This window comes from Apodemus sylvaticus, chromosome 5, assembly GCF_947179515.1.
Source record: "Apodemus sylvaticus chromosome 5, mApoSyl1.1, whole genome shotgun sequence".
Lineage (NCBI taxonomy): Eukaryota > Metazoa > Chordata > Mammalia > Rodentia > Muridae > Apodemus > Apodemus sylvaticus.
This window is the reverse complement of record NC_067476.1, coordinates 73,043,819-73,068,876: the sequence shown is the minus strand read 5'-3', so window position 1 is coordinate 73,068,876 and position 25,058 is coordinate 73,043,819. Positions and strand designations below refer to the sequence as shown.

Below are 25,058 nucleotides of genomic sequence, written 5' to 3'. Positions count from 1 at the left end.
TATAAGTGTATTCATAAATTATGCTAAGTCATTTGTTCTAGTAACAACTAGAAAATTATTTCAGTTAAGGTATGGTGTCTCATACACATAATAATGTTAGTGTTCAGGGGGCTAAGCCAGCCTGGACTACACAGTCAGCTCCTGGGACCTTATTTTAAAATAGAAAGAAGGGGGTGGTGAAGAGAACCACTTGTTTTTAGAAATACCATAAGGAATTCAAAAGGCATAATTCTTCCCATTTGCATTAAAGAAAATGAGAAATTTAATGAGATTATTTGATTTAGGAAGCAACAAGAAAAGGAATTATCAACGGAGGGAAGAGAAATCAGTATGCACCTCATTCTTCAATGCAAGTTTCCTTCTATTTTACCACTTCTCCATTTTGTTACTGTAAAGTTAATATATAGGTTCAAATTTGTATAATTGAAGGTATACATAAAGTCAAACATAAAAATGAAAATGTCATAAATATCCTAAGAACAATGTGATTTTCCTTTGTTTGCAGCCTTTTACTATTCTTCCTACTACCTTCATCTGAAGAAAACGTAGTTTTCTTGATTTTTATGATTTTTCAAGAAATCAGAAAAAGGTGTTTTTATGATTTTTCAAGAAAGGGTTTCTTTGTGTAGCCCTGTCTGTCTGGACCCCTTTCTATAGACTAGGCTGGCCTGGAACTCAAGAGATCTGCCTGCCTCTGACTCCCAATCATGAGTGCTGAGATTAAAGCTTGTGATACCATACCTCACTATTTTTTTCATTTTAAATTCTTCTCTCATTTATTTTATCCCAAGCAGTTTTCCCTTCCTCCACTCCTCCCCGTCCCTTTTCCAGCATCCCCTCTCCCTAAGATCCAATCCTCCCTCCATTTCCCTTCAGAAAACTTTGCTTGGCTTTCTGATATACTACAATCTGGTATCATTTGCTATAAAACAAAAGACTTCATACTTAATACTTGCATAATTCAACTTACCTCATTTAAATAGCTGATCTTATAAAATATAGAACTATACAACTTGGCTCTAGATCAGCGACCCTAAGCTATGAGTGACTTACTAAATTGAAAATGTTAAGACAAAACCAATCCCTAACATAAGACTGCAAGTGTTTGAAAATTACGGAAATCTCTGATTGAAATATTATTATAGTGTTTCTTAAATGTCAATATGAAGAGAATTTCAGTGGCCTGTCAGCTGAAACCACGCCCATTACCTTCTTTAATGCTTTTACTAAATCTGCATAATCGCCTGCTTCCAGCTTCGGGTTTTTCACTAGCACTTCTACAGCCTCCAGAGCTTCCTTTCGCTCTTGCCATTTTTTTGCCTCCTGCAAACAGAATACAAATCATTGTAGAACATAAAATAGAGGAGAATAAATTCCATTTCATATACTCAACCAATTTAAAGACCGGGAAGTTTTGTTGTTGTTTCTGAAAATTTTTCTAAAGTGAGATTAAAAAAACCAAAGTTAATGAGGGCTATTTTGTTCATAAAATGCTTTTGCTGTGTTGTTTTTGAGACAGGGTTTCTCTGTGTAGCCATGGCTGTCCTAGAACTCTCTCTGTAGACCAGGCTGCCTCAGCAATCCACCTGCGTTAGCCTCCTAAGTGCTAGGAGAAGGGGTGTGTGCCATTACTGCCCAGCTTGTTCATAGAATTTTTATTCATATATATTCATACATCTGTAATGAGAGCCAATGCCTTTTTCTGGTGTGCCCAAAGAGAGAGACAGTACACTCACATACATAAAACAAATCTAAACGAACAAAAAATAATTATGCTTAAGGTGATATCTAAAAGTTAAAAATGTATTATTAGCTAAATGTCAAGAGAATAACCTTGTAGAAAGAAAGAATAGCACAGGTTAAAGCACAGAGTTAAAAATAATAAACCAGTGGCCTATTTACTACCTAGAGAAATACAGCATATTGGAAACAGAAAGTGCCAACTGTTAGAGATGTAGATGAGTTAGCCAGGTGGTGGCGGCGCACACCTTTAATCCCAGTACTTGGAAGGCAGAGGCAGGCGAATTTCTGAGTTTGAGGCCAGCCTGGTCTACAGAGTGAGTTCCAGGACAGCCAGGGCTACACAGAGAAACCCTGTCTCGAGGGGGAAAAAAAACAAACAAAAAACCCAGATGTAGACGAAAGGTAGGTTGAGGTTTCAGGGTGAGAAGGCATGGCTATAGGATGGTTTTAGACACTGTCTTCAGACTCATGGAAGCTACTGGAAAATTTAGATTATGTTTCAACATGGGAAAATTTTCCTTTTCAAAGATGAACACATGTAGTGATTAGGGTAGGGCTATATTTCTCAAATGGGGATACTTTTTTCTCTCTTAGGAAATAAATAGCAAAGTTTGGAGACATGCCTGCTACGATATTGCTGACTCTAATGATGTCTAGTGGGTAAGAGCCGCATATGCTTCTGAACATCCTATGATGCCCAGGCCCACCAAGACAGTTATCTGGAACAAACAAAAAGTCAAGAAATCTTAGTCAAAGGTGAACCTGCAGGAGTCGCTTCTCTCTTCCCATTCAGGTTACCAAGCTTGAAAGCAAGTACCTTTATGTGCTCAGCCATGCTGCCATTCCTAAACGTGATGAGTGTAAGAGAAATGTAAAAGATAAAACAACAGAATAAATGAGGAAAAAGTTGAAAACGTTCTGATTTTTGGTAAGATATTTTGTTTGGCTCTAGTTTTTCAATTCTGGAATATGGTTATACATAGTAAAGAAAGAGAGAGAAGATATGTAGGGAGTGGGGAGGCACACCAAGCAAGGGCTCTGCAGAACATCCTTTGACTTTAACCTAAGTTATTATTTAAAATAAATCAAAGAAGCTTAACCAGTACTTACAATTTTGTCATAAAAGTCTTTGGGAAGTTTGGAAAGGATCTCTACTGCCTCTAAAAGCTCATAAGCATCTATCTGTGGTACCTCATCACCATCATCACCACCTTTGAAGAAAAAAAATAAAACAAATCTTAAAAGCTTTTTTAAAAAACTGATTTTAGGTCCTCAAACCCAGGAAAAAGCCAGACTCAGTAGTGCAGGCATCTGCAATCTCAGTACCTACAGGAGAGAGGAGGCTGACCAGGAGGAACTCGTGGGCCAGCAAGCCAAGCAGAAATGACTGGGCCCTAAAACCGGTGCTGGTCAGATGGCTTAGCAGCTCTTGCAGAGGACCCATGTTCAATTCCCCAAATCCACAACGGGCAGATCATAATTAACTTTTAAGTCCAGTTTCATGGGTTCTGATGTGCATTTCTGGTACCAGCACATGTAGCACACACTTTCAGAGACCAACACACACTAAACTTAAACTAAAAAATTAAAGTAATTTAAAAAATAATAAAACATTTTTTAAAAGGGAAAGATGAGGACCAACACCCGAACGAAGGCTGTCCTCCAGCCTCTATAAATGTGCTGTGACCTGTGTGCCTACCCATCTTACATAAACACGTCCAAAATGAAGGTTTTACTTATCAGTTATCTATCTTTTCACAGCCCTTATAGTTTTTAAAAGTTTGTTTTATATGTATGGGTGTTTTGTCTGAATGTACATCTATGTACTATGTGCAAGTTATGCCCAAGGAGGACAAGAGAGGGTTGGATTCGCTGGAACTGGGATTACAGATGGTTGTGAGGTGCTGGGGAATTAAACCTGGGTCAGTAAAGGACCCAGTAAACCTGGAGCAGTAAAGGCTCTTGACCACTGGCTGAAGCACCTCTCCAGTTCCCAGGATGAGATTTTAATAGAAAAGAGATCAGTTATTTAGTAGCACATATGACTCAGGTTTTATTAAAAGAAGTTCTCCAAAATATGCTCACTGAAATTCACTAATGTTTCATTGAAACTATTGTTTAAACACTGGCTTACCCCCTTCTGCATCTCCACCAGCAGACTGTTGCTGCTCCAGTTTAGCTTCTAGTTCTTGTTGGGAACGCAGAAACCGACTTGGCTTAGGAGCGGATGTTGGCAGCTTGACCCACTCTTCTTCTAATTCTTTCAACTGCAAGTGTTAACAAAATATTTAAAAATGAATAACCCACTATTATAAAATATAAAACTTGTATTTATTGATATTTTGGAACTCACTTTCTGTTTATATGGTACTAATCGGAAATCAACTAAAGACAAATTTAAACTGTATTTTGTCACACAAGTCAAATCAACTTATTACTTTACCACACTGAAGGTTTATGTCTAAGAACAAAATTCTTTAAGAAAGATTTATTGCTGGGCGGTGGTGGCGCACGCCTGTAATCCCAGCACTCTGGGAGGCAGAGGCAGGCAGATTTCTGAATTCGAGGCCAGCCTGAGCTACAGAGTGAGCTCCAGGACAGTCACGGCTATACTGAGAAACCCTGTCTCGAAAAAAAAAACAAATCCAAAAAAAAAAAAAAAAAAAAAAGACAGATTTATTTTCTTTTATGTGTATGGTGAAGTGTACTTCATGTATGCAGAGGCTATATGAAGGCTGTTTCTGCAAGAGCTGCAAAGACATTTCCCAAATTCATTATTTTAAGACAGTATTACTAGTTTATGAATTCAAATATGCTATATTATAAAAAAAAAAAGCTCCAAAAATAACTATATGATAGAATTGTTTCATCCAAGCAAGTCCTCCTACTCAACAGAATTATATAGGGACATTTTAGGTTGATAGATTTAATACTACCAGGGCTGGGGATACAAAAGATAGAGATGTTCTACAGACACCTGAACAAAACAAAACCTACCTTTGTGTAACATGTACAAGATACAAGACTTGCTCCCTACTTGGGGGTGTAGGTGGGGGCAGAAAGAGAGTGACACAGTAATAGCAAAAAGTCTATGCTCAGAAATTCAACCCATTTAAATCTTCAAAATAAAAAATAATTATGTGTAAGGATATTAACAATTACAAGTAGGAAATATATCTATATTAATCTTATACAAAAAACGAGCAAAGATATCTATCTGTGTCTTACCTGGACAGAATTTATATTTTGTAATGTGTGTTTCACAGCATCCCGATTCCATCGATAAATCTCTATAGCAAATAGTTTGGCTTCATCCCGAACAGCCTTGTCTCGAGATTCAAATAGTTTTGGCAACACTTTAATAATTGGCTTAAGTGAGATGATTTTGGAACCAAATTCACTGTAAATGAAAGATTTGAGGGGAAGGCTGTTAGCATGTCACACTTCATTAAACATGTAGAGCTCCAAATCCTGTCTTGCACATGGGTGTGGTGGGGCACGTGGGTGTGATGGGGCATGTGGGTATGGCACATGGGTGTGGTGGGGTGCACCTTAACTCCCAGCACTTAAGAGGTAGAGAAAGGAGGATCTCTCTGAGTTCAAGGCCAGTCTGGTATACACAGTGAATTCCAGGACAGCCAGGGCTAGGTAAAGAGATACTGTCTCAAAACAAACAAGTCAATCATAATATGAACATGTTAAATGTTTCTTAAGGTATCAAATGGAGTTCAAAATCATCTACCTATATATCTATCCATTCATATCCATATATAAAAAATATTTATGTTTAATAATTGGCTGTTATTCCTTTTTTTTGTTGTTTTAATTTGGTTTTTTTCGAGACAGGGTTTCTCTGTATAGTCCTGGCTGTCCTGGAACTCACTCTATAGACCAGGCTGGCCTCAAACTCAGAAATCTGCCTGCCTCTGCCTCCTAAAATGCTGGGATTACAGATGTGCACCACCACCACGGCCTGCCCGGCTATTAGCTTTCATTCTTAGACAGGTAAATATTTGTCTAGAGCCCAAAATAATGTTAACATTTAAAAATGAACCGTTCTACTAACCAAAGAAAAATTACTCAATCTGACAGATTGAGTTATGACAATGCATATTTCATTTTTGATTTTCCAACTATCATAATATATCTCTGTGGTGGCTTGAATAAGAATGGTTCTACAGAAGGTGTGTCACTGGGGGGTGGGCTTTGAGGTTTAAAAAGCAAGGTCTCCTCCCCCTAATCTCTCTCCATGCCTGCCTACTGCCCTGCTCCCCACCATGATGATCATGGGTTCACCATTTAAAACTATAAGCAAGTCCCCATTTAATGTTTTCTTCTATCAGGTGCCTTGGTCATGGTGTCTCCTCACGATGACAGCAAAGTAACTCAGACAGCCCCTTACCAATTTAGCTCTTTTTGATTCAGTGGCTTTTTTTCCCAAAGTGAAAACCTCTGCATTCTCAGTTGTTATTTTGTAAAATAGGATATTTAACAGTTTATACAGTTCCTAATTGACCAATATTAGTGTTGAGATACAGTGTTGCTACATAGTGCAGGCTAGCCTCAATTTCATGATCTTCCAATCTTAGCTTCCCAAGTAATATGATGACAGACATGAACCAACATGTTTACACTAGTTTTAGTATTATAAAACTAGATTTAGTATTATAAAACTTTCTGGTCTTATTTTTAACATTTCTGAACAGCAAATTCTGGAACAGCAAGGATTCAGTTATAAAGTACTGAATTTCAGAATTAATAGGACTCAAATACATTTAGGGGCTTTAGCTTTTTTAGTTTATAAGATAAACAGTCTCATTTTGAAGCCTAGGGAACTTTTGATGATTTTCCTGTCACAGTATCCCAAGTGCTAGAACTTCAGGTGATTGTACTTACTATAACCAGTTAAAATATACTATTAACTCGTGTGTAAATTTATTTCACTTGCACAAATGTAACAAAATCGCTCAACAATAGCTATAAAAGAGAATAAAGAGATGAATCGAGTCCACATGGAAAAAAGATACATAAACAAAACCAATTCCAATTTTGATAGTAAACATGATAGAAAAGTTAGGTATCTTAGCACACACTTGTAAATTTAGAACTTGAGGAGGATCAGCAGTTCATGGTCATCCTCAGCTACATAAGAAGTTTCAAGACAGAAGTTACCTGAGTCCTTGATCAAAAGACTAAAAATGAATGAATGAATGAATGAATGAATGAGAAGTTTAAAAGGAAGATAGTTTCTTCTGTTTTAGGAATGACAAAATGTTTTTTGCCTCTTAAAGTTGTCACCAATAGTTACTTTAGGAGGCTATAGCACTTAAAATTGAGCAGTTTACCTCTAAGTCCTAAAGAGCTACTTTACATTATGAAATGTTTTAGCAAATAAGAATCACCAAGGTAAACTAGAGACCATCATGAGTGAGGACAAGGCTGGAGGGGAGACAGTCCACGGTAGAATGCTTTCCTAGCACACTAGAGGCCTTGGATTTCTTTCCTAGGCTCTGAAAATAAATAATGACTATATAGACATCACAGATAATGACTGCATAAAAAAGATAAATGTAACTTTTTCCTATCCTTATTCTCCTAGTCAGTTTAAAAGTAAAATTTTTACAGTATATAACAGTCTGAAGTAGAAATTCTTAATTTAAAGGCAGAAAAATTCCAGTATGATGTAAATTTAATTTTATTAAGAATAGACTAGGGGCCAGGCAGTTGTGGTGTACGCCTTTAATCCCAGCACTTGGGAGGCAGAGGCAGGTGGATTTCTAAGTACAAAGCTAGCCTGATCTACAGAGTGAGTTCCAGGATAGCCAGGGCTATACAGAGAAACCCTGTCTCAAAAAACCAGAAAAAAATAAAGCCAATAGAATGGGGGGAGCTGGAGAGATGGCTGAGCGGTCCTGAGTTCAATTCCCAGCAACCACATGGTGGCTCACAGGCATCTGTAATAGGGTCTGATGCCCTCTTCTGGGGTGTCTGAAGACAGCCACAATGTACTCATATATACACGAAATAAATAAAATAAATCTTAAAAAAAAAAGAGAGAGAGAGAAAGAATAGAATAAGGGGACTAAAGATATAGCTCAGCAATTAAGAGCCCTTGCTATCTTGAAGAGGATCTGGGTTCCTATGTTAAATTCTCAGTAACCATATAGTGGTTCACAACCACCAATAACTCCAGTTCTGGAATATCTGATCTTTTCTTCTGACCTTTGTAGGCACTAGGCACGCACACAGCACATATACATGCAGGCAAACACATAAAAAAATTAGAACAGAATATATCTACTGATACAAGCAGAATATGTAAATTTATTAAATTTCTTTTTCTATTTATTTATTTAAAAGAATATTTTATTGAACACACTGTGGAGTAGGCTGGCGATATCTAGAGTAGTGCTCGTAGTATAATCTGATACATTTCTAAATGGCAAACATGAGACAGTTTTTACTATGAAGACACCTGCTGCCAGGTATGGTGGTGCATGCCCATCCTATCTAGAGACAGAGGTAGAAGGAATGCCATGAGTCTGAGACAAGCTTGACCTACAGGGAGAGACCCTGTCTCAAAAACAAAACAAAGCTAAAGGAAAAAACTCCATGTACTTATTATACCTCAAAGATTAGAAATAAAGCAACTTTGACTGGAACAGCAATCTGGCTTGAAGCACTAGCCTGACCTGAGCACTGACTCCTTAAGGGTATCCACTGAGCTCTGGCCAGGTGTGCCCTGGTGCTCCCATATCACAACTTCACTTATGCATCATATACACATGCAGTAATAAAACAATTAAACAGGACACTTTTATCACACAAAAATCTAGATAAAAGTCAAGCTTTATAAAAGAATATTAGAAATCAGACAAAGGAAAACAAAAATCAAGGATAGCTCCACAAAATTCAAGAATGATGATACTTTCACATAAAATATGTTAAGACATTGTGTCCAAGATGTGAGTCATAAACCAAAGGAATAATTTTCCTCTAAGGTTTCATTAATGCTTCTTTCTTTCCCCCTTTCTGTATTTTTTTTAATATGTAGGAATTCTGTTTGCACATACACCTACATGCTAGAAGAGGGCATCAGATCCCTGTTTAGGAGATGGACATGTTGCTGGGAATTGAACTGAGGACGTCTGGAAGAGCAGCCAGTATTCTTAACCATGGAGTCATCTCACAAGCCCTTATTAGTGCCTACTTCCTTACTTTTTTTTAAAAAAAATAATCTTTTTTTTGTAAAGATTTGTTTATTATATGTAAGTACATTGTAACTGTCTTCAGACACACCAGAAGAGGGCATCCGATCTCACTGCAGATGGTTGTGAGTCATCATGTGGTTGCTGGGAATTGAACTCAGGACCTCCAGAAGAGCAGTCAGTGCTCTTAACCGCTGAGCCATCTCTCCAGCCCTAGTGCCTACTTCCTAAGGTAGCTAACAATGGACAACTAGAGATAGGAGATGAGATTTAAGAATTAACTAGATTTGGGATGTAGCTAAGCAGTAGAATGTTTGCCCTCCAACTGGAAGGAGGATCTAGATCTACTTAATCATTACTACTGATTTAACAAAGTCAGTGCTCTCTACCAAATCTTAGCAACTTGTCCCTCAAGGACAGTACATATATAAAGAACTTCAATGTTCAGTAAGAATTCTAGGATTGAAGACATAGCATATACAAGTTATTATATTTTCTATAACAAACCAAGTTTAGAACAAGTTATTTTTGACATTTACCAAAAGACTCCAAACAAAGGTTTGCTCTACCCAAAATACTGTGCCTTTATAGCTAACATAAATCTACTATTGAAGCTAGGAAGAGAAGACTGCATATATTATACACACACACACTCACACATAGACATAATAATTTTACAAAAAATAGCTATTTCCCATATAGAACAGAAATGTTCCCTGCTCAACTTCAATAGAAAGGAATTTAGAGAAAATAACCAAACAACAAACTTAAAGAATAACATCAGAAGTTTAACAGTCTCCATTTCTGTTTAAACCTAGAACCCAAATTCAGTCATCATACTTCAGAGAACTAAAATACAAAAAGTCTCACCTTAAGGCTTTCCTCAGTGTTTCTATACAGGCCACTATGATCTTGGGGTTCTTATTATCCAGGCCTTTTAGAAGCTCTTCTTGTACAGCCTCTCCTTTTTCAATCTCTATGTACATGAGGCAAATCTCTATGCCCAGCTCCTTGGCTTTGGCTTTAGGTTGATTGAAGACTTTACTTACAACACCTGATACAACTTCTCCTGTTGTTCTGTAAACACATACACATAAACGGATATGTAAGTAAAAAGAGATAAACCCTAGACATACTTCACTACAATTTCACTTTATAAGTGCAGAAAATTCAAATAGGGAATTGTCCTTGAACATTCTTTGCAGACCCTTTTTAAGGTGTGTGTAGGTGTGCCTGTCTTACATGTGGGTATGCAAACATACCCTTTATAAAGGATTGTAGAGCCGGGCAGTGGTGGTGCACGCCTGTAATCCCAGCACTCTGGGAGGCAGAGGCAGGCGGATTTCTGAGTTCGAGGCCAGCCTGGTCTACAGAGTGAGTTCCAGGACAGCCACGGCTATACCGAGAAACCCTGTCTCGAAAAAAAACAAATCAAAAAAATAAAATAAAATAAAGGATTGTAGAATGGATACTTTTTTAAATAAGTTATTTTAGACAAGAAAAATTATTCACACAATGGGGGAGTATATCTTTAATAAGGAAAGACTCAACTTCTTAGCAGAACCTTGTAGTAACTTTATCACACTGAGTGCCTTCTAAATTAAATAAAACTTGCAATTATGAGAGCTAGAAGAACCAAAAAAGTTAGGGCTATAGGTATTATTTTCAAAAAAAAAAAAAAAAGTTTCTAATACAAGAAGAATTTTGTCAAAATTCTTTTTTTTAATCAAAATATGTCCGAAGTTTCTGATATGCAAAGAAAAATGAAATAAAAAACAATCCTTTCATTAATATTGGTTATAACTAATCAAACTGTCAAATAGAAGATGCTAACTTGCATGATCTTTGAAGTAAAACATCTTTCTTCAACTTTTTGCGTGTAGAAGTTCTTTTTCATCAAAGACATAAAGACTAAGAAAAATCAAGTTAATAAAGTAGAGGAAAGTGAGTGAATGGAAACTTCTATCACATATAGTTGGAGTCAAATAAGCTAGAATTCACTACCCCATGAGACAAAACGCCTTAGAAGTTAAATGGTTATTATATGGGTTTTGTTTTTGTTTTATTTTTGAATTTGTTTATTTTCGAGACAGGGTATAGCCCTGGCTGTCCTGGAACTCACTCTGTAGACCAGGCTGGCCTCGAACTCAGAAATCTGCCTGCCTCTGCCTCCAGAGTGCTGGGATTACAGGCGTGCACCACTACTGCCTAGCTATATAGAGCTTTTGTTTGTTTGTTTGTTTGTTTGTGGGGGGCGGATTATATGTCTTAAGAGAAGTTTTTCCAGGCTGGAGAGATGGTTCAGCAGTTAAGAACACTGACTGCTTGCTCTTCCAGAGGTCCTGAGTTCAAATGCCAGCAACCACATAGTGGCTCACAACCATCTATAATGAAATCTGATGCCCTCTTTCCTGGTGTGTCTGAAGACAGCTATAGTGTGCTTATATATCATAAATAAATAAATCTTTTTTAAAAAGTTATTTCATAATGCCCACTTGTTTTCAGTGAGGCTCTTATCCTTCCTTTGTGATGACCTCACAGTAACTACTTCTATAAGCATGGTAGTTTATATATGCTTGGCTCATGGTAAGTGGCACTATTAGGAGGTGTGGCCTGCCTGTTGGAGGAAATGTGTCACTGTGTAGGTGGGCTTTGAGGTCCGATGTTCAGTCTCCAACCAGTATGGAATAAGAGACAGACTACTTCTGGCTTTAGAGCAAGAAGTAGACTCTCAGTCTCTCCAGCACCATGCCTGCCTGATGCCATGCTTCCCACCATGATTGTTAATGGACTGAACCTCTGAAACTGTAAGCCAGCCCCAATTAAATGTTTACTTTTATATGAGTTGCCTTGGTCGTGGTGTCTCTTTGCAGAAATGAAACTCTACCTAGGACACTAAATACCTTAAGTTTTGAATAATTCTCATCTAAAATACTCAAAAGGAAAGAGGGCCAGCTAGAAGCCTCAGCATGGAAAGATACCTGTTGCCAAGCTGGAGGACAGAAGTCCAACCTATGGGACTTCCAGAATGGAGAGAAAGAACTAATTCCCACAAGTCATTCTGACTTTCACAAGTACCCAAACACACGGAAAAAGACAATTAGTCCACTTTAGAGATTTCATGTACCATTCAGACTAATTAAAGACAATGAAAGACTATTAGTATGCTCTAAAACTGTAACAGAGGTTCTATAAATACACACAAATTTATCTATGGAGCATTACACAGCGATATTTATAGAATTCTAGGAAAGAAACTACTCACTTTCCTGCAACATGAGCATTTTCAACATAGACGAGCGCAGCTTCTAGTCCTTTCAATTGAACCACTGCGTTGGAATCAGTGACAAATTTTTTGATTAATCCTAAGTATTTGGACCATTCTGGACTCTTTTCATCCTTTATTTTCTGGAAGATCTTCAGGGCTTCTTCATACCCACTTAATCTTGCTTTCCATAGCTAAAAGAAAATTAGTATTTTGAAACTAAGTTAATGATATTATTCAGTAATAATCTGTAGAAATAAAAGAATATCCCATATCAGAAAATTTGAAGAAAAAACTCCATAATAGGAAAAAAGAAATTTTTAAGAATTTCTTAAGAAATTCTGACAATTTTCAAAAAATAGGTAGTCAACAAACAATTTATTTTGTTGGTTTGAAACAGGGACTCTCTCTGTCCTGAAACTCACTATGTAGATCAAGCTGTCCTTCAACTCAGTGACCCATATGCCTCCCTTGTGCCTGGAATCAAAGACTTGTGCCACCCATACCTAGCTTCAATAAACAAAAAAATGTTTTTCCAAAGCTACCTAAAAATTCACAGCAGAGCCAGAGGCAGCTCAGTGGGTAGGGAAGCTTGCTAGGTAAGCCTGATAATCTTGGTTTGACTCTTGCATTCATCTCACAGTTAACAGAACCTTCTTAAAGTTGTCCTGACTTCCATATATAGAGAAATTCTGTCTCAAATAAAACAAAACAAAAACCCAAACAAAAATGGGAAAATAGCTAACCTGTGAATTGTAAGTAGACATTTGTAAGAAAGGAAATGGAATTCTCAACTCTACTACCTGGTAGACATTGGCTTTAAAATGGATAGGGGTGGTAAATTATGCCTACTTATAATTCTAGCACTAGGAAACTTGGGCTAGAAGACTGTCTTAGCTACATAAACAGACCCTGTCTCTAAATTAAATAAATAAGTCTAAATTTAAAAAAACCCCACAGCTATAGTTAGGAAAAATGAAACCAATTGAAAAAGATAACCAGTAAATAATGGTATGAATCAGAAATTAACTATTAGCTTAAAATTATCCATAATTAATAGATGGCTAGTCTAAGAGGAGAGATATGGAATACATATCATATAAACCCGAGAATCTAAAAATGCTGGACATCAAGAGCCAAACCATAATATAATTGCAAATGCACTTCCATAAATAATGAATTTGCTAATGAAAAAGCTACATAACTTGTCATTTTAAAGGTACCCTTTTCTTCTTCAATAATACACTTTTTTCTTTCTTTAAGTTGTTTCCAGAATATGTGTGTGTATATGTATATGTGTGTGTGTGTGTGTGTGGTTTTGTTTGTTTTTGAGATAGAGTTTGTGTAGCTGGCTGTCCTAACACTCACTCTGTAGACAAGGTTGGTTTCAAACTCAAAGATCCACTCTGCTTCCACTCTCCCTCTTGAGTGCTGGGATTAGAGGGAAAACATTTTAATCAAGCTAAAGACACCTAATTTGTGTTTGTGGGGTATGTGTGGTATGTGAGTATCTGTGTGACTAAAGGTGTACATATGCCAGAGTGTATGTATGTGCAGAAGTCACAAGACAACTTTTTATAGTAGTTTCTCTTCTTCTACCCTTCTTTTGAAGCAGTGTCTCCCTCATTTTTGCATTACATACTCCAGGCTAGCTTCTGGGAGATTTACCTGTCTCCTTCTCCCATCTAACCCCAGGGTGCTGGGATTACAAATGCAAGCCAAGCCATTGAACTGAGCCTTTTGCATAGATTTGGGTTTAGAATTTAGGTCATTAGGCTGAAGCAGCAAGTGTTTTTATTACTAAATTATCTCCCTGGGGTTTTTGCTTGTTTGTTTGTTTTGGGTTTTTTTTTTTTTTTTTTTTTGAGACAGGGTCACTCAGCCCAGACTGGCCTAGAATTTGCTATGTAAACTGCCAATGTTTTTCATATTATAAGTAAGGTATACTATAAATAGTGCAAGTATAAGTAAACAGAATAAGGATAAATAGTATAAGTATATAATATTAAATATATTAAATATACTAATAGACATTAAATATAAGTACAAATAGTATAAATAAGGTATACTATAAATATTATAACTGCTGATAAGACAAGTTAATGACAATAACATTTAAGTTCTAGAAGACTTACCTTGTGTTCACATTTCTGATCAACTGGTAGTTTCAACCACTCACTGTCATCTCCCATTGTGCTTCTAGTTTTTTCTTGTAGTTAAAAGTAGTTCCTAGTCAGATAAAGTAGATAGTAGATACTCATTAACTTGAGTAACCAGATAGTCTCTTATGACAAAAATGACTTTTCTTTAGTTATTTCATCATGCATGTATAAGAGTTAAAAAGTCCATTCTTTGATCAAATGCCTACTACTTAATCCTATTAACAGATCATTTTTCTTTCTTTTCTTCTTTTTTTTAAGACAGAGTCTCACTATGTTTCTGGCTGTCCTCAAATTCACAGAGACTTGCCTGCCTTTGCCTAGGTGCTAAAAATTAAAGGTGTATGCCACAACTAGCTAATTGTACATCTTAATCAGAAAAAAATGGGAGATGGAGGCACAAAGATCAATACTTCAATATCAGTTTTACCTATATTTAGTGAGTTTGAAGGTAGCCTGGGTTATGTAAAACACTGTCTCAAAAAACATTTTATTTTTTAAAATGAGAAATATGATACATAACAAATAAAACAAAGAAATGAGGTACTTGGCCCTTAAAAGAATATTGGAAATGAAAACCTCTCCCTGCAATATCAACACCTTTGGCACATTTTTATTTGGTTACTAGAAAACAAAAATAAAACAAAACTTCTGATAAAATAAATAGCTCTGAAATGAGATCTTTTTACAATAGAAATCTCCATCCACGAAAGAAGTCTACATTAGCAAATAAAGGACTTTGGTTTTCTCCACAGGTCCTCTTCTCTGCCCTAAACCAGGATACTGGATTTTCTCATAGATCAGGCTAGAGCTCCATACTTGGACCATGCACAGATGTCATCTCTTCTTTAGGACAGTTTATCTGAATGAAACAGAAAGCCTTACCAGACTAGACTGTTTTTCAAAAACTACTCAATAAAAGTCTTGAAAATATTCTCTAAAAGAAAGTGAATAATTTCATTATCTTTTTGAGTTCACTCCTTGCTCTTTATTCCTTACTCCTACTCTTCCCTTAAGAAACATGAAGGAAAAGGCTACCCAACTGCCTCTGTAAAACTGGTTATGCTACATACTCTTGAGTGGCACCTGTTACTTTGTAGCCCAGATTTTTAAAATTATTATTGCTTTCTTGTATTAAAAAAAAGAAGCCTGCTTCATAATAAACCAACTACAAAAATAGTGAGCACAAACCTTTCTTTATATATGTGCTCTTTGTGTTGGTCTTCTTTCATAGCTGCTACAGATGGTGTACAGTAAAAGAGAATGGTACTCATTTTTCTCAGTAATTTTAACTTAAAATTTTTTGGTTTTTTTTTTCTTTTGATGTTTGCAGAGTCAGTTCTTTCCTGCTACCTTTAGACTCAAACTCCAGGTTGTTGGGCATGTGGTGGGTGCCAAGAATTTTACCCACTGTGTCAGCTTATTTTTTTCTTTCCTTTTCTTCCCATCTGTCTGTTCTGTCTGTCCTGTCTGTTCTGTCTGTCTGTCTGTCTCTCTGAGACAGGGACTTGCTATGTGTAATAGCTCAAGAAGAGTTTGAACTCACGATTTCTTCTGCTTTAGCCTCCTAAGAGTAGTCATTATAGGTATGAGCTACCAATTAAGATTCAAGTTCTAGAATTTCTAACTAATACAACAAAAATACACATGCATTGTGTATGAGTTATGAAGCATCACAGTATAATTAACAAAAATGACAAATTGTATGCTGGAGAGATGATTCAGTAACTGAAGGTACTTATTGCTCTTCCAAAGGACTCAAGTTTTCTTTCCAGCACCCACATGGTAGTTTACAACTATCTGTTCCAGGGGATCTGACACTTTCTGATGCACAAATTCACATAGGTAAATTAATATCTAACAACAACAACAACAACAAACCTGGTATGTTAGCTAGGCACAGTGGTATACTTCTGTATTCCAGCATGTGGGAAGCTGAGGCAAGACATGCCAATTTGAGGCCAACTAGTGAGTTAACCTTAGCTCTATGTCAAGACCCTCAAAAAAGTAAGCAAACACACAAAAACTTTGATGTGAATCTACCATGCAACCAACAAATTACAATACTATTGGCATTTCCACCCTCTTCTTTTGCCCACAAAAACACTTCCTTAAAGAATGCTGAAATCTGTCTTTTGTTTGTCTGAGACAGGATCTCTCGGTCCTGAAACTTATTATCTAGAGTGTTTAAAGGTATGAACCACCATGCCCAGCTTAAATCTATGTCATAATCAGATTTTCTTCTTTTGAGAGACAGTCTCATAAATCATGTAGCTCTGATTGGCCTGGAACTCAGATGTAGAATAGGCAGGCCTTGAACTCACAGAGATCCTCCTGCCTGTTTCCCAAGTGCTGGCATTAAAGGCATACACCACCATGTCGTGGCATGGTCATCTGAATAAAGGTTATCACACAGAGTGTAGTTTTACTATGAGTCACTATGTCACTCACCATTTTGTTTATAAAATGTATATATGCTAATTAAGCTGTGATTCAAAGGTTAGGGGTATAGCTCAGTATTGGAGTGCTTGTCTAGTCTGTATGAGCACTGTGTTCTTCTCAGTATAGCTCAGAGTCATGTGCTTGTCTACAAACTGAACTCTCAGAAATAAACAGAAATGTAAATAAACATTTAGAAACTTGTGTAGCATCAACTCTAACTTCTTTTATTGTAGTAGTTTTACTTAACAAGGCTTAAGTATAAATTCAACAAGGAAAGTAAGATCTAGAATGAGGCTGAAGTAATCAAGGTCAGACTTTGAATGGCTCTAAGTAAACATTAAACAATTTAGCTATCAGTTCAAAAGTAACAGGAGACTTTGAAGGATTGTTAGAAAATTACATTTGCTATCAAATTTGTATGTTTCTTTTTCTTAGCCAGTTGTTTGTTTTTCAACTTATTGATTACCTGACTGATGACTGATTGCAATGCTAGAGACTAAACTCAGGGCCCCTAGGTCAGTACTCTGCTAAGCCCCAGTCCCAATCAAACTTGTATTTTTCAAAGAGGGTGTGAGATGTGACTTGGTGGGTAGAAAGTTTGCACAGTACACATAAATTCTTGGGGTCTGTCCCTGCATTGCACAATTCAGAAGGTAGAGGCAGGTAGATAAGGATATCAAGGTCATCCTCAGGCATACACGCAGTTGCAAGACAGCCTAGGATGAATGAACTCCTGACGCAAAAACAAAAGTAATCAAACACCATATAACACATATGTAAATCCATGCACAGAATGACTTGAAAAACAGAAAAGCAATCAGAAGGCCATGAAGAATTTAAATTAAAGATAGTGGTTCCCTGGCCCTAAGAGCAAAGTCAGCTTGTAAAGTGCCCAAATATTCCTGTGCTGAGTTAAAGGAACGGAAGAGGGATTGTAGACAAGCTGAGTTAGGATGCACATTAGACAAGTGTTGATGAAGGCAGCAGTTGGGAACTCAAGTCTGGAGCATCAAAGAGACATATGACCAGAGAGTTAAAAGTAGGAGTGTCAATAGGCATATGTAATTAAACCCAAGAGAACAGTTGATGGCACTGAAGGAGAGCAGTGCATGTGAGAAGACCAAGGACAGAGTTTAGAATAAGTTAGCATGTACTAGAACAGGCAGAGCTTGGGTAGTATTGCATGCCTATACTTTCAGGACTCAGAAGGCAGAAGCAGGGGAGTAAGCTGAGGCTATAATACTCTATTTTAACAAACAAAAAGAGTAACACTCCAGTTCCAACAACAACAAGAAGCTACAGTTCACCATGCATAGTGCCTGCCTAGTACACACACAAAAAATAAACACTAGCTAGGGAAAAAAAATATACTCATCCAAAAGTAGTAATTCATGAAATTTTAGTTTTAGTTCCTGAGAAAATTTTTATGATTTTCTATTTTATCTTGGAATCTACATTGTTTAAACAATGTTTTTATTCAAAGTCACTACAGACTTGGAGAAAGGCCAGGGAAAAGTTAGTTAGCAATAAATGTAGAAAAGTAGGAATAATACTCTTGCAATTATTGAGTGGATTGTATGAGTTAGTTTAAATAAAACTCTTGGAGATAGATACTCAGAATCTACTAAGGGTTCCATGTGCTCAAAAAGGCAACTAGTTATCATCCGAAAGCAGAGTATCTATTTCACTCTTAATTTTATTTGACATTAATTTATAATTTTTTAGAACTCAAACATTCAAAATAAATTTAGTATCTAAAAATTTTTGTTTGTGATATTACACACAACATACAGGACCCTTTAATAGTTTTATAGTCATTTTCTTTTAATTTTATTGGTACATTGACCAAGAAAAGAACTGAAACCAGTCTTATCTCCCCTTTTTAGATAGCTTCACTAGACAGCTCAGGTGAGCCTCCAAATTCGTAACTTTCCTGACTCAGCTTCACATTTACTGGGATAATAGGTGTGTCAACTTAAAGGCCAAAATACATACATGTTCGAGCATAAAATCCTATCACAAAATGCAAACCTTAGTAATTTAGTACTCTTAGCTCTTCAACCACCTAAAAAATAAGTCACAGAGATATGTGATGTTAGATCTGAGCTTAGAAATTTTTCCTACTTTACATCCACGACTCTTTCCCAACTACCCAAATGCTAAATGTGGTATGCTTTTATTTATTTATCTGTTTGTTTGTTTGTTTGTTTTTTGGATTTGGTTTTTTTTTTTTTTTCTGAGACAGGGTTTCTCTGTATAGCCCTGGATGTCCTGGAATTCACTCTGTAGACCAGGCTGGCCTTGATCTCAGAAATCCACCTGCCTCTGCCTCCCAGAGTGCTGGGATTACAGGCGTGCGCCACTACCGCCCGGCTGTATGCTTTTATTCTAAATTTCTACATTCTGATCGTCTATAATAACCAGAAAACTAATAAGCAGTTTGGTTTTGCCTTTTACTTGAAAAGAATCATTGGCAGTTCAACTCTTCTATGGCAGATTCCCAAGCTCTTGACCTACAAAGTTATTCACTATCACAATACAAGAGCTCTGAATTTGATTACCATTCCTGGACTCTCACTTTGGCTAAGAAAATGCTACTGCAGAATTACAGGATGAGCCTAAGAAGCTTGAAGAAAGATTTTTTTCCACTCAAAGCACAATTCCTAACTTTTATTCCAGCTATCTGGAAGGTTAAGACAAGAGGATGACTCGATTCTAAAGGTTTGGGAGCCAGTCCCGGTAACATACCACTATCACCAATATCACAGACAGACAAACAAACAAAAACCAATAAACCAGACCAGCAAGATGGTTCAGTTTGTAAAAGTACTTGCTGTCAAGCCTGATGACCTGAGCTCAATACCGGGGATCCACATGATGCAGAGAGAGAGAGAGAGAGAGAGAGAGAGAGAGAGAGAGAGAGAGAGAGAGAGAGAGAGAGAGAGAGAGACAGAGAGAGACAGAGAGAGAGAACTCCTTTAAGTTGTCCTCTAAGAGTCATGCTCATCATGACTACAACCCCAAAGAAATAAAGTTCTAAAAATTTAAACCTTTTAAATGATTGCTGACATGCAATGATGCTCACTTGAAAAAAAAAGACAATCGTAAAACAAAATAATGAACCTACGTGCTTACAGAACCTTACTTAAAACACATCTAGGAAGGACACATGGACTAAAAAACGTCAAAAAAATATATAACTGTCATAAAATATTTAAGATTATTATAACTTGTCCAAGACCAAAAAGAATCTCACCTCTAATTAGAGGAAGCAAAACCGATTAACACTTTCCTTCTAACAAATACCTTCACAGCCTCCAGATATTTCCATTAACAAGAATAAGAACAGAAGTTAATCATCTGCATTATTGAAGGTAATAATTTGAATGGCTTCTCTAGCAACATATCTCACCAAATGTCAGGTGCTTTCCTTATTCTGGGATCATGACCTCCCAAACATTCCCTCAGAAACTGAGACAGGTAAAGTGATGTATCATTTACATTGTGCCGTTTTATTAGCAGGAAAGAATGTTAGCTTAACTCTCTCTAATTGATGATCATTGTCAATGTCTCCAAAATGGGTACTGTATACCAACACAGGCCTCTGGGGAGATGGAAAGCTAAACCTGCTGCGAATTAGGTCAACTTTGGAAGTTACTGTTCAACACTACCAAGGTGACTGAAAATCTAGAGCTTACTCATGCGAGAGGCTAGCCAAGTCTCTAAATACCAAGCTAAACCCAAGGCCCAGAGCCTAGATTCAGCTGCATCCCCATCCTGCCTCACCAGGTTAAACTCTGGTAAAATCAATCTTCTCTTCACCCCAAGCAGGAACTAGGCTGAGAAACCACTAAATACAACACATTCAAACACGGTAGCGCCTCTGTCACCGTCCACAATTACAGCCGATGCCCTGACTTTAGCACACTGCAGAGGGCATTTTTTTCACTCCTTCACGGACTTATACTCTGAAAGGCCGGTTAAGTCCCATGTGTACTGTTCTCTAGGACTTCCGGACCAGAACGGGATGCTTGCCCCCTTTTTGTAGTCTATCACTTACGCTACCCTAGCAGGGTGAGGTCAGCCCTAATGTCCGTGCAGGATCAGCAGGAATACCTGGTAGCAGGCGGGAGGCAGCGGCATTGGCAAGTCAGCTGCTGGGAACCGCCTCCTACGGGGGCGGGGACAGGAGCACCACTGTCAAGAGTGCCCACCCCCACCCTCAATGCTCCTCTGCACGCAGGCAGAACGCTTAAAGGGGCCACAGCGACCTTTACCCAGAGGTCTGCAAGCCCAGGGTACTGCCTTTAGCCCAAAGGTTTTCCAAAATAGGAGGTAAATAATGGAACAACTTGGAAGTGGATCTCTGGTTTGATAGTAATAAAGGTAATATCACAGAAATAAAGTAGACTAGTTTCCAATACCACAATTCTAAAGTTTTTGAAGGGTGTAAAAAAATTACTGCAGACAATAGTTAAACCATCAGAGTAAATCCCGGAAGCTGCTTCCTCCCCCCCCCCTTAACTTCTCTTAGAAGTAGCAATTTTCAAACTGTAACATAAAGATACAGAAATTCTTCCCCTTGTCCTTTAACAGACTTCTTTCACAGCAAAATGAGGGTTCCTAGGTAATATCAGATAGGAAGGATGGTAGAAGCAAAAATGTAAGACAACTTTCCCCCTCTTGTGATTAAAAGATGGCCTTTCAAAAATTCGCCAATAATTTACAAGTCTACATAAGCAAAGGAATAGTGTATACAAATACAACTGGTTTATATAATTATGTAATTTAAAAGGAAGTTCTTGAAAAGTTTGTAGGGAAATTGCATTAATATCTCAGGGAATAAGTAGTACTTTTTCTTGACCCATCATCAGGTAAGGGTATTTACTGAACAAGCCTAGCAACCTTAGTTCAATCTCTGGAATCCACACAGAGATGCAAGGAGAGAACTCTACAAAGTTCTCTTATCTCCATACAATTAAAATTTTATAAAAACAAAACAAAACCCCCAAAACTCAAGGAGTAAATACATGGCCTTTGATATCTTTAAAGATTATCATTGAGTATCAATCTTTTCATTGAATAGTGTCTCTCTAACTTGTTCATCATTAGACTCCCTGGGTTCTATACCCAAAAATACTAAAACCAAAAATAACAGATCATTAATGCAGATGCATATAAGTGATTTTTTTCCTTTTTATTACTTGATTTCAAGATATAAATATTATGTACCTGTTTACCAAGTCAAGACAATTGAGTTGTTAACATGTTTTGAAAAGAAATTGCTAACAGCCTTCTCATACACAGGTTTTTGTATATATATTCAGTTTTATTTCTCTTAGGTAAATACCCACATGCTTTGATTATCTTACAAGTAAATAGTCATTTTCCAAAGTAGCTGTATAAACCATTTTATATGTCCCTTCCAACAATTTTGGAAGTTCAAGGGTAGGTGAAATACTAGTTTTAACTTCCTGTCTGTATCTGGTTTTATACCCAAGAAATACAGTCTGAAATACAGTAATCATTAATGATTTGTAACATGTTTTTTTAACATCAACTAGTCTCTGACCATTTAGTATGAATCATAAATGTCTTTTTTGGTTTGCTTTTTTTTAAACAGCCCTGGCCATCCTGGAACTGAATCTGTAGACAGGCTGGCCCACATGCCTCTCTGCCTCCTGAATGCTGGGAATAAAGGTGTATGCTGCTACCACCACTCTAGGCCCACTCTTTCAAATTTCATCTGGGAATAGTCAAATTAAGTTACCTTTTTTTTACTAACAATATGGATGAAGACAAAGTACCACTTGTCAGAACAACGGAAAAAATATCATTCAAATCCAGTCAGATTTTTCTTTTCTTTAAAAAGATTATTTTTAATTATGTGGAAGTATTTGTGTGTCTGTGCTAGACATGTAAATATGCATGCAGATGTCCAGGGAAGCCATTAGAGAATGGTGGCTCTTCTGAAGCTAGAGTTACTAGCATCTATGAGCTACTTGATGTGGGCGACTGGAATTGAACTGCAGATTGAATCCTCCAGATTGAAACATTCCATCTCCCAGGGAAACTCCTAACACAAAAGGTAAAACAACTCAAAATAGCTTCAGGGAAGTCCCTAAAACTGTTCAGATTGACCCTCTCTCCCCAAGATAATATAAGAAAAGTTTGTTGAGAGTCACTCTCAGACAAGCCTAGCTGGAAAGACTCTTGAGACCAGGCAAGCTTGAAGAGGTTTAGATCAGCTGAGTCATTTGGAAAGGATACTCCCCAATCTTGTACTTGAGGTTTCCAGCTTCAGAGAGCAGACAACAGTTGAAGGGTGGTTTAGTGAACTGTTTATCAGATGTTAATTATTGAGCCCAGAGATACTGTTGCATCTGAATGTTGGCATTGGTCAAGCATCTCCAGTCTCAATGTTGTTGTGAAAATTGTTTTCAATCACCTCTGATTGGTTAATAAGGAGCTAATCAGCAATAGCTAGGCAAAAGAGGTGGAACATCCAATCCCAGTGAGGGATACCAGGTGGAAAGAGAAGAAAGGGAGAGATGAGTTATCATGAAGAAAGAAAGGATGGAGCAGAAGAAACTAGAGCAAGACTAAGATGGCAGCCAAACATACAGCAGGGAAGTTGCTGCCAGGTAGGCCGGTACAGTGCAGTTAGAATAGCTCAGTATTTGCCCAGCTCCAGTGCAAGCAGCTCATTAACAAAATTATCAGGGGTCAAGCCGGGCAGTGGTGGCACACACCTTTAATCCCAGCATTTGGGAGGCAGATTTCTGAGTTCGAGGCCAGCCTGGTCTACGTTCCAGGACAGCCAGGGCTATACAGAGAAACCCCATGGGGGGTGGGAGGAATCAGGGGTCTTAGTCTCATTATTTCAGAGCTAGGGTGGGCACAGAAAAGCTCCTTACATTAACAATTACCTGTGGCGGGATGAGCGCTGATGGTGCATCTATTGGCCTTTGAGTTGTTTCTGCGCCTTTTTTTGGGTTTTTTTTTTTTTTTTTTTTTTTGCTTGGGGTTTTTTTTTTGTCTTTTGTTTTTTTTGTTTTTTTCATGACAGGGTTTCTCTGTGTAGCCCTGGCTGTCCTGGAACTCACTCTGTAGACCAGGCTGGCCGCGAACTCAAAAATCCACCTGCCTCTGCCTCCCAAGTGCTGGGATTAAAGGTGTGGGCTACCACTGCTTTTCTGCTCCTTTTAAGTAACTCCCCACCCATATTCCTGTAAGTAACCCTAATAAAATCCATTGTTTCACCAAGTTGAACTTTGGTGTTATCCAGTCTTTGGTCTGTCATGGGCTCATTATCTGGGGTGAACCCGCATGTATATGAATCTCCCCAGGCAAAGTGTTGTCACACAACATAAACTCAGGTGCTCTCAAAGAAGCAAGGAGTGCTCTTAATTAACCCCAGAGTCAACACTCCAACCTGATTTTTTTCAATATTCAGATGGGCTTTTCTATGACTTAAATAAAATTCTAGGGCTCAGCAGTTAAGAACACTGCTCTTCCGAAGGTCCTGTCCTGAGTTCAAATCCCAGCAACCACATGGTGGCTCACAAACATCCATAATGAGATTTGATGCCCTCTTCTGGTGTGTCTGAAGACAGCTACAATGTACTTCCGTATAATAATAAATCTTTGGAAAAGTCTAAAATAATATCTTCATATAGCAAGTCACATTAAACGCCTTTATTTTCAAAACATAATTCTCTAGAAGACAAAAAGAAACCATTAAAAATATGTCCCATGTTACAAATACCAAAACCTTTAAGAGAAAGAGGACATTAATTGCTTAATTTATAGTGCATCAATACAAGCTGATATAAGCACATATATCTATAAGCACATATACCTGTGGTTAAATAAAAAACTAAGAAGATGATATTCTAAAAGCTCAGCATGGAGGAGACAGGAAAAGGACTAGAGAAATGGCTTAGCACAGGACCCAGGTTCAGTTCCCAGTACCCATATGGCAGCTCATTACCTTCTGTAACTCCAGTCCCAGGGAATCTGACACTCTATTCTGTACTCACAGGTATCATGCATTCACATGGTATAGTCACATTCAGGCAAAACACACATACAAATAAGTAATAATTTTGTTTTGAAACAGAGTCTATTCCTAGCTGTCCTAGAACTCATCATGTAGACCATGCTGGTCTTGAACTCACAGAGATCTGCCTGCTTCTGCCAAGTGCTGGAAGAAAACCATGCTATTATTATTATTGTTAC

General features: G+C 37.5%; 1 protein-coding gene across 2 annotated transcripts in view; it reads right to left on the bottom strand.

The window, feature by feature from the left end:
* Positions 1-25,058, bottom strand: part of Ckap5 (cytoskeleton associated protein 5) — an 89,920-nt gene that overhangs the window by 55,538 nt on the left and 9,324 nt on the right. For both annotated transcript variants that reach the window (XM_052182957.1, XM_052182959.1), the window contains exons 2-8: positions 14,352-14,445; positions 12,217-12,410; positions 9,822-10,028; positions 4,972-5,143; positions 3,878-4,010; positions 2,854-2,954; positions 1,210-1,323 (exon numbers count right to left, since the gene is read on the bottom strand). In XM_052182957.1, coding sequence (XP_052038917.1) covers positions 1,210-1,323; positions 2,854-2,954; positions 3,878-4,010; positions 4,972-5,143; positions 9,822-10,028; positions 12,217-12,410; positions 14,352-14,408 — 978 coding nt within the window. In that variant the 5' untranslated portion in view covers positions 14,409-14,445. The remainder of the gene's footprint in view (positions 1-1,209; positions 1,324-2,853; positions 2,955-3,877; positions 4,011-4,971; positions 5,144-9,821; positions 10,029-12,216; positions 12,411-14,351; positions 14,446-25,058) is intronic.